Source organism: Lithobates pipiens, unplaced genomic scaffold, assembly GCF_037356315.1.
Source record: "Lithobates pipiens isolate NorthernLeopardFrog02 unplaced genomic scaffold, aLitPip1_a1.2 Scaffold_23, whole genome shotgun sequence".
In the NCBI taxonomy this organism is placed as follows: Eukaryota; Metazoa; Chordata; class Amphibia; order Anura; family Ranidae; genus Lithobates; species Lithobates pipiens.
The window spans coordinates 8,858,023-8,868,669 of NW_027507785.1; the positions used below are offsets into that span (position 1 = coordinate 8,858,023).

Genomic DNA, 10,647 nt, shown 5'->3' on the forward strand with positions numbered 1-10,647 from the left:
CACATCCCATGTAGCATATAGTAAATCTAAGATAATGTTATATAACATTTTCTAATCACCCAATTAAGAAGGAAATGTCTTCTATGCACTGAGCACATTGAAATTTACTAATGAGCAGCTCGCCTTTGATTGTCAGCAGTTTAACCCCCCCCCTCCCCGGGTAACCTTGTTTGGCTCCATCTCCAGAGGCCGTAGTCACGTTGTACTTGTATATAATAAAAAGGCGCAGGAAGGGCAGAACATATACTAGAAGACTGTCAATGGAAAGCCTGAAGAGGCTTTGTGAGTAAATGGTTTGGGTCACAAGGGAGTCTTCGGTTTCATGTTGAGATCTCAGCAGGTAGAAGAATGTTCTCCTGAAGAACACGACACATGTCTGCCTGGACCCCAGTGCTTCCCCCCCGACTTCCACATCAGAGGAAAAATCTTCAGCTTGGACTCCATGTTCCATAAGGTGAGGAAGCTCGCTTCAGCAGAAACACTTCACCTTGTGAACAGGTACATAGGGGACTGTCTGCACCTTCTTGCACCTGGCAATGTGCTTGGAGAAGGGAGTGAAGGGACTTATAGTTCTACATCAGTAGATGTTCTGCCATTTTTAGAACCTTGGCCATTGTGATGTTATTGTGTATTCCTTAACATAGAAAAGGGGTCTCCAGACTTTCCAAACAAAGGGCCAGTTTATGGTCCTTCAGACTTTGAGGGGGCCGGACTGTGGCCAATGTATGGGAGTAAACAATACCTTATCATTGGCATTGGTGGGAAGAATAATGCCCCATTGTTGGCATCAGGGGAAAGTGCCCCATCATTGGTGTCCCATCATTGGTGTCAATGGGAGGAATAGCACCCCATCATTGGTGTCTGTGGGAGGAATAGTGCCCCATCATTGATGTCAGTGGGAGGAATAGCATCCCATCATTGGAGTCAGTGGGAGGAATAGTGCGCCATTATTGGTGTCAGTTTGAGGAATAGTGCTCCATCATTGGAGTCAGTGTGGGAGGAATAGTGCCCCATCATTGGTGTCAGTGGGAGGAATAGTGCTCCATCATTGGCGTCAGTGGGAGGACTAGTGTCCCATCATTGGCGTCAGTGGGAGGACTAGTGTCCCATCATTGGTGTCAGTGGGAGGAATAGCATCCCATCATTGGAGTCAGTGGGAGGAATAGTGCGCCATCATTGGCATCAGTGGGAGGAATAGTGCCCCATCATTGGAGTCAGTGGGAGGAATTGTGCCCCATCATTGGAGTCAGTGGGAGGAATAGTGCCCCATCATTGGCATCAGTGGGAGGAATAGTGTCCCATCATTGGTGTCAGTGGGAAGAATAGTGCCCCAAGGGTCAGATATAGGCCAGTAAAGGGCTACATCCAGCCCCCAGACTGCAGTTCGAAGACCACTGACATTGAACATCTGGCAGCACAAACTATTTTATATAAAATATATTGAGCAATTCTGTATTTTGTCAAAGAACATTATAACCTTTTCTATCAGTACTATGTACTCTGTAGTAGGGCCTTCTTTGTTTACATGACAATATTGGTGCAGGGGTCAGAAGTAATGCAGAGTTCAAAGGTCAGCACTATGTAATGTAGAGTTCAGAGGTCAGGAGACTGTAATGAAAAGTGCAGAGGGCGGTAGAAAAATTGTAGGGTTTGGGAGTCAGCAGTAAATAATGCTGAGTTCAGTTGGCAGTAGTATGTAACACAGAGTTTAAAGATCAGTGATAAATATCGCAGAGTGTAGGGATCAGGAGTAAGTAACACAGAGTTCAGTGGCCGATAATAAGTAATGCAGGGTGCAGAGGTCAGCTGTAAGAAATCTAGGGTTTTGGAGTCAGTAGTAATTAATGGTGAGTTCAACAGTCAGTAGTATGTAACAGAGATTTATTGAGATTGGTGGCAAGTGTTATAGAGCTCAGGGGTCACTAGTAAGCATTGGAGAACACAGAGGTCAGTAGTAAGTAATACATAGTGTAGGGGTCAGTAGTAAGCATTGGGGAACACAGAGGTCAGTAGTAAGTAATGCATAGGGTAGGGGTCAGTAGTAAGCATTGGAGAATACAGAGGTCAGTAGTAAGTAATGTAGAGTATAAGGGTCAGTAATACCACGGAGTTCAGAGGTCAGCAATAAGTAAAGCAGAGTGCAGAGGTCAGTGTTAAGAATTGTAGGTTTTAGTCAGTTGTAAGTAATGCAGAGTTTAGTGGTCCATAGTATGTAACACAGAGTTCAGAGATCAGTAGCAATTATTGCAGAGTGTAAGGGTCAGTAGTAAGTAACACAGAGTTTAGAGGTCAGTAGTAAGCACTGGCTAATACAGAGGTCAGTAGTAAGTCATGCAGAGTTTAGGGATCAGTAGTAAGTAACACAGAGTTTAGAGGACAGTAGCAGATATAGCAGAGTATAGGTGTCAGTAGTAACACAGAGTTTAGAGGTCAGTACCGGTAGCAGGCATTTGAGAGCAGAGAGGTCAGTAGTAAGTCATTCAGAGTTAAGGGATCAGTAGTAACACAGAGTTTAGAGGTCAGTAATACATAGTGCAGAGTGTTAAGGTCAGTAGTAAGATAGAAGATAGTGTTTGGGAGTCAGCAGTAAGTGATGCAGAGGTCAGTAGCAATTGTTGCAGAGCGTAGGGCTCAGTAGTTAGTAACACAGAGTTTGGAGGTGAGTAAATAGTAATGGAAGTTGCAGAGGTCAGTAGGCAGTAATGCAGAGTGCAGAGGTTTGGAGTAAGTAACGTTGAGTTTCAACCTCGGTCGTAACTGACACAGAGTTCAGGGGTCAGGTCAGTAGTAGGTCAAAAAGGGTTCAGGGGTCAGGTCAGTAGTAGGTCATGAAGAGTTCAAGGGTCAGGTCAGTGGTAGGTCATGAAGAATTCAGGGGTCAGGTCAGCAGTAGGCCATGAAGAGTTCAGGGGTCAGGTCTATGCCATGAAGAGTTCAGGGGTCAAGTCAGTAGTAGGTCATGAAGAGTTCAGGGGTCAGGTCAGGAGTAGGCCATGAAGAGTTCAGGGGTCAGGTCAGGAGTAGGCCATGAAGAGTTCAGGGGTCAGGTCAGGAGTAGGCCATGAAGAGTTTAGGGGTAAGGTCAGTAGTAGGTCATAAAGAGTTCAGGGGTCAGGTCAGCAGTAGGCCATGGAGAGTTCAGGGGTCAGGTTAGGAGTAGGCCATGAAGAGTTCAGGGGTCAGGTCAGTAGTAGACCATGAAGAGTTCAGGGGTCAGGTCAGTAGTAGGCCATGAAGAGTTCAGGGGTCAGTAGTATGAAATGCAGAATGCATGAGTAAGTAACACAGAGTGCAACAGTGAGTAGTAATGCAGAGTTCAGAGGTCAGTAGTAAGTAACATAGGATCCAGGGGCAAGCAGTATGTGCTGCAGAGTTAAGAGGTCAGAAGTATGTAAGACAGAGTGTAAGGAGTAGCATTAGGTAATGCAGCTTGAAGGGATCATCCCTGGAGAGGTAGGGAGCTGCCTAAACAATATGAAAGAGATCAAAGATCACTGGGTTGGAGGCTATCATTTGGTATAGAGTCAGTCATTTGTAATGCAGAGTTTAGGGTCAGGAGTGAGTATTACAGAATTCAGAAGTCAGTAGTATGTAGAAAAGAGTTCAGAGGTCAATAGTATGTAATGCATAACGCAGGGCACAGTACTAAGTAGAGCAGAGTTCAGGGGTCATTAATATGTAATGATGAGTTCAGGGGTCAGTAGTATGTGATGTGGAGTTTAGATGTCAGTAGTAAGTAACAGGAGTGCAGGGGTCAGTAGTATGTAATTTAGAGTCTAGAGGTTAGTAGCAAGTAATGCAGAGTGCAGGGGTAAGGCGTAAGTAACATAGAGTGCAAGGGTCAATAGTAAGTAATGCAGGGTTCAGAGGTCAGGTGTAAGTAACACAGAGGTAAAGGGTCAGTAGTATGTAAAGCAGAACTCAGAGGTAAGTAACACAGATTTCAGAATTTAGAAAGAAGTAAAGTAAAATGCAGGGACCATGAGTAAAAAATGCAGAGTGCAGAGGACAGGGGTAAGTAATGCAGAGCGCAGGGGTCAGGGGTAAGTAATGTAGAGTGCAGGGGTCAGGGGTAAGCAATGCAGAGTGTAGGGGCCATGAGTAAGTAATGCAGAGTCCACGGGTCAGGGGTAAGTAATGTAGAGTGCAGGGGTCAGGGGTATGTAATGTAGAGTGCAGGGGTCAGGGGTTAGTAATGCAGAGTGCAGGGATCAGGGGTTAGTAATGCAGAGTTCAGGGGTGAGGGGGTAAGCAATGAAGAGTGCAGGGTCCATTCGTAAGTAATGCAGAGTGCAGGGGTCAGGGGTAAGCAATGTAGAGTGCAGGGGCCATTAGTAAGTAATGCAGAGTGCAGAGGCCATGAGTAAGTAATGCAGAGTGCAGGGTTTGTGGGAAGAAATGTAGAGTGCAGGTTGACAGCAGTATGTAATGCAGGGTGCAGGGGTCAGGAGCACAAATTCATGTTAATAGACAAAGTCCTATAAAGTGTCCCTGATGTAGCAGGACACAGCTCACAGATATCCTAATTATTGGCAGATCTTTGGAATGACATAGATTTGCTCCCATAGCACACACAGCTGCAAGGCATGTGCTCTTTGCTGTAAAAATCTTTATTTTTTTTCAGCCATGTTACCAATATTTTCAGCCTCTTTTTGCTCCTATTGTTGAAAATAACAGTTCTGACAGATACAGGAAATAGTTCAAATAGTGAACTTAGCCTATCGGGTCTTTAAATATATAGTGCTACACCAAGCAACTCTGCAAATGTAACCCTTTATAAACATTGTTTTGGTTGCCTTCAGGGGATTTGGTGGTCAGTAGGGTTGAGGTCAGGGCTCTGTGCAGGACACTCGAGTTCCTCCACATCAAACTGGCCATTCCATGTCTTTATGGAGCTGGCTTTGAGTAAAGGGGTACAGTCATGCTAAAACAGAAAAGAGTCTTCCCTACACACTCACCTCAAGGTTAGAAGACCACCATTGGCTGCAATGTCTTTGTATGATGTAGTATTAACAGTAACCATCACTGGAGACATCCGAACTCCATCATTTGGAGGAAGGTCCACATACTGAGAGTAAAAGTATTCTCGCGCCTACCAATGTGTCCTAAAACTAGTGGGGTTGCAGCAAAACACCGGCAGGGGTATGCACCCTCCCCAGATTAAGTGATAATAGTTAAGAAATGGTGTTGCGCTCCGACTACATAAATCTAATTAAATTAACATGTACTCAAGTGACAACCAAAACAGAAATAAACTAAAGTGTGGAACTGTATGTTTAAATAAGCTCAGACAATGTGCATAAATATTAAAGTGCAATAAACCAGGTCACATTGTGCGCTTGACAAAAAACTTGATATGAGAAATCCTCTATAGATGACAGTGAGATAATATTAAGTATATATCCAAATATATAGATGATATGACAAAAAAAAAAAAAAAAAAAAAAAAAAAAAAACAACTGAGTGTCGTTATAAAAGTGCAAAACAGATCAAAGAATACACAAAATACTAATAATCCATGTGTAGTGTATCACGTGTCTGAACAAAATACTAATAGTCCATAAGCAGTGAAATGTGTGTTTGAGCAAAAATTCCAAAAAAAAAAAAATAAGGTGAACTATAGTTATATAGAGAGCATATCCATTTAGTGATAAAATGCGTCCATTTGGTGATCAACAAAGCAGTATCCTGCGTGCTCCAAAAGCAGGGGGTGGATTCCACCAGTGCTCCTATGCGTATAATATCCTCACACTAGGTGCAGTAATTACCTTACCTTACTGCTGTAAGGTAAACAGCATTTCCAAAGTGACGCTTGTTGTCCACTGTAGGTTCAGTAGGTGATGTGATCCTGGACTCTCATTCACCGTGGGCACGTTGTAACATGCAGAGAAAGCAAGGGGAACACTCCAATAGTGAAGTACGTATTCACAATTTATTGGGTATAAAACGAAGATATAGGTACTCACATTTAAAACAATAATAAAAGCACAACTTAAACGAACGCGTGTCACGTTCGCGCTTCCGGACGTCACTTCCGGTGTCCTTACTGGCCAATTGTGTTCCTACGCGTATCGTCAAATGACTTCCCTGATGAAGTCATTTGACGATACGCGTAGGAACACAATTGGCCAGTAAGGACACCGGAAGTGACGTCCGGAAGCGCGAACGTGACACGCGTTCGTTTAAGTTGTGCTTTTATTATTGTTTTAAATGTGAGTACCTATATCTTCGTTTTATACCCAATAAATTGTGAATACGTACTTCACTATTGGAGTGTTCCCCTTGCTTTCTCTGCATGTTACAACGTGCCCACGGTGAATGAGAGTCCAGGATCACATCACCTACTGAACCTACAGTGGACAACAAGCGTCACTTTGGAAATGCTGTTTACCTTACAGCAGTAAGGTAAGGTAATTACTGCACCTAGTGTGAGGATATTATACGCATAGGAGCACTGGTGGAATCCACCCCCTGCTTTTGGAGCACGCAGGATACTGCTTTGTTGATCACCAAATGGACGCATTTTATCACTAAATGGATATGCTCTCTATATAACTATAGTTCACCTTATTTTTTTTTTTTGGAATTTTTGCTCAAACACACATTTCACTGCTTATGGACTATTAGTATTTTGTTCAGACACGTGATACACTACACATGGATTATTAGTATTTTGTGTATTCTTTGATCTGTTTTGCACTTTTATAACGACACTCAGTTGTTTTTTTTTTTTGTTGTTTTTTTTTTTTCTTTTTTTTTGTTTTTTTTTGTCATATCATCTATATATTTGGATATATACTTAATATTATCTCACTGTCATCTATAGAGGATTTCTCATATCAAGTTTTTTGTCAAGCGCACAATGTGACCTGGTTTATTGCACTTTAATATTTATGCACATTGTCTGAGCTTATTTAAACATACAGTTCCACACTTTAGTTTATTTCTGTTTTGGTTGTCACTTGAGTACATGTTAATTTAATTAGATTTATGTAGTTGGAGCGCAACACCATTTCTTAACTAAGGTCCACATACTGTTGACCATATAGTTTTGGGATTTGGTGGTCAGTAGGGTTGAGGTCAGGGCTCTGTGCAGGACACTTGAGTTCCTCCACACCAAACTGGTCATTCCATGTCTTTATGGAGCTGGCTTTGAGTAAAGGGGTACAGTCATGCTAAAACAGAAGAGTCTTCCCTACACACTTACCTCAAGGTTGGAAGACCACCATTGGCTGCAATGTCTTTGTATGATGTAGTATTAACAGTAACCATCACTGGAGACACCTGAACTCCATCATTTGGAAGAAGATCCACATACTGTTGACCATATAGTTTTGGGATTTGGTGGTCAGTAGGGTTGAGGTCAGGGTTCTGTGCAGGACACTTGAGTTCCTCCACATCAAACTGGCCATTCTATGTCTTTATGGAGCTGGCTTTGAGTAAAGGGGTACAGTCATGCTAAAACAGAAAATAGTCTTCCCTACACACTTACCTCAAGGTTGGAAGACCACCATTGGCTACAATGTCTTTGTATGATGTAGTATTAACAGTAACCATCACTGGAGACACCTGAACTCCATCATTTGGAGGAAGGTCCACATACTGTTGACCATATACTGTAGACCAGGGATCTCCAAACTATGGCCCTCCAGTTGTTCAGGAACTACCATTCCCATCATGCCTAGTCATGTCTGTGAATGTCAGAGTTTTACAATGCCTCATGGGACGTGTAGTTCCTCAACAGCTGGAGGGCCGTAGTTTGGAGATCCCTGGTGTAGACCTACACATAGTTTACCTTCTGTTATCCACAGTCTATATTATCTCTACAGAGCTTCTCCAATCACCCCTAAAGACGAAGATCCCATCTGCTCTATGGCCAACCAAACCGCTAATTTTGAATTTGAACTTACTGGTTTCCCAGGAGTCCCTCAGAAGTTCCATGTGTTGACGTCATTCGTTTTATTTATTATGTACATCATTATGTTTATCACCAATGGTGCTGTCTTCGTTTTGATCAGTCTGAAGGAGAAGCTACGCAAGCCCATGTACATTCTAATTGCCAATTTAGCATTTTCTGACTTTCTCTTCGACGCGGCAACCTTGCCTAAAATGATTGCCAAGTATTGGTTTGACGGCGGAAAAACATCTTTCCTTGCCTGTTTCGTGCAAATGCATCTGGTCCATTGGCTGGCGGGAATGGACTGTTTAATTCTCATGTTGATGGCGTTTGACCGGTACATTGCTATCTGCAATCCACTGAGGTACTCCTCTACCATTACCTACAAGTTGATCGTGTTCAGCTGCGGTTCTATGTGGTTCACCTGGGCTCTTATTCAGTTAGACATCATATTAATAGCCAAACACCCATTCTGTGGTCCCTATAAGGTCCTCGGCTTCTTCTGCAACACCTCGACTGTCTTGCGCTTGGCTTGTGACGACGTTAATTCAACTCGAGAAATTCTTCTAAGCGTAGGCTTGGTGGTGCTTTTCGGGACCCTAGCCCTCATCGTTTTGTCCTATGTCGCCATCTTATTTTCTGTTCTCTCCCTGAGCCGTTCAGGCGGTTGGTGGAAAGCGTTTTATACATGCGTGACACATTTGTTTGTTATCACCTTGTTTTATGTCCCGCGGGTGTTTGTCTACATAGCCAATTACGTAAAGTTGGTCCTCACTCCTGACCTGGGGGTCTTCCTCCTCGTCCTACAATCCTATCTGCCACATTTAGCCAACCCTTTCATATATTGTCTGAGGACCGAGGAGATCAAAAACATTATTTCCAGTACTTTAAAAAAAAAATATTAACTTGAAAGTATGACTTTCGCTATTTGTAAATTTTTCTGGTGTAGAAGGTTTGGAGTTTAAAACGGAACGTCACTCTCTCAATAAACATTGACTATTTTTAATCCATATGTTGCTAGCATTAGTAAATATAAGGAAAGTATACAGAGCCGTCTTTTTCTGACTGGACCCCGGGCAAACATTTTTCTTGGGCCCCCTCTTCCACGCAATTTCACTCTCCACATGCTCTGAGACATACGATAAATAGCAGCTAGACTCAAAATCAGTTTACTGATTCAGATTAGGCAGCGATTGTGATTTGTTGCCAGAGGTTACAGTGTATCGTTACCGCTCACTGACTGGTTGCTAGAGGTTACAGCACACATTATGGCTCACTGTTATTTTTTAGAGGTTATAGCACAGGACTTCTGCTTGTTGATTGTTTGCTAGTACTGTCCATCATTACTGCTCACTGATAGATTGCTAGAGGTTACTGAACATCTATACCACTCACTAATTGGTTGTTAGAGGCTACTGAACATTATTACTGCTCACTGATAGATTGCTAGAGGTTACTGAACATCGATATACCACTCACTAATTGGTTGTTAGAGGCTACTGAACATTATTACTGCTCACTGATAGATTGCTAGAGGTTACTGAACATCGATATACCACTCACTAATTGGTTGTTAGAGGCTACTGAACATTACTACTGCTCACTGATAGATTGCTAGAGGTTACTGAACATCGATATACCACTCACTAATTGGTCGTTAGAGGCTACTGCACATTATTACTGCTCACTGTTTGGTTGCAAGTGGTTAATGCACAGCATTACTGCTCACTGATTGGTTGCTAAAGGTTTACAGCACATCATCTCCTTACTGCCTGCATACTCACATGCACCAAAATTCAGAGTACTGTGGCACCATGTTATTTTGAAGAAGGGTTCCACCTCCAATTTTCTTACGTTTGCAGAACAGGCTGATGTTAGGCTTAATGACCACAGTTGTAGGCAGGACTTTCAAGCATGCCCTTTTACCTCCCCAGGGGGCAGCATTCAGTATAGGTGATGGTGGCTATGACCTCAGGGGGACAAGATATACATATTAATTCCGCCACTATTTACAAATCAATGCAAGTTATTTACATGTAAACATAGGGTCTGCAGGTGTGTCATCTGTACATGGCAATAGGGCAGAGTTGGGCAGCAGCAGCAGAAGTTTACAGCACTTCACACTGAGATATCGGGACACAGCACGGGACTAAAACTTCAAGGGATAAGGGAATTTAAACTGGGATAGTTGTCAAGTATGAGGCCCCTGCTTTGGACACCATAACAATGATAGGGCCCAGGGCAGCTGCCCCTTTTGCCCTGCCTTAAAAACTGCCTGAAAGTATATCATTTTTACTTGTTTTAAACTCTTTTTTTTTTACATTTCTCCAGTTTCTTCCTGGTTCCCATGCCTAAGCAAATTATGTCGTACATCCAAGCTGGAGTCTTCAGGAGGGGAGCAGGGCTTTTTTTCGGCTAAGCACACCCTCTCCTGTCTGCATGCCTGAGCTAAGGGCAGGTGGAATCCAGGAAGTAAATGCTACATGAATCATCTGCCTATACTCAAGTTGGCCACGGGCCTAGGGGGGTTGTTTTTCAAAGTGATTTCTCAACAAAATAGAGACATGGGTGGGTGGGTGGGTGTGTTCGCTTTGAATAATAAAAATGAATTTAATTGCGTTTTTGGTTTGTGGTGCTCAGATGAAGTGTAGTTTCACTTTTATTGTAAATTATATCTAAAGCTACAACTTTTTTTATGTTGGATTGAGCAGGAAAATTTAAAAACGCAGCCTGTTTTTTTTTACTTACAT

At 42.7% G+C, this 10,647-nt stretch overlaps 1 protein-coding gene across 1 annotated transcript; it reads left to right on the forward strand.

Moving 5' to 3' along the window:
• The first annotated feature begins 287 nt into the window (after window positions 1–287).
• On the forward strand, window positions 288–8,859 carry LOC143926826 (olfactory receptor 2A25-like). The gene is made up of 2 exons (XM_077450864.1): window positions 288–454; window positions 7,830–8,859. The coding sequence occupies exon 2, from the start codon at window positions 7,873–7,875 to the stop codon at window positions 8,800–8,802; it is 930 nt and encodes a 309-aa protein (XP_077306990.1). The 5' UTR covers window positions 288–454; window positions 7,830–7,872; the 3' UTR covers window positions 8,803–8,859.
• The last annotated feature ends 1,788 nt before the right edge of the window (window positions 8,860–10,647 follow it).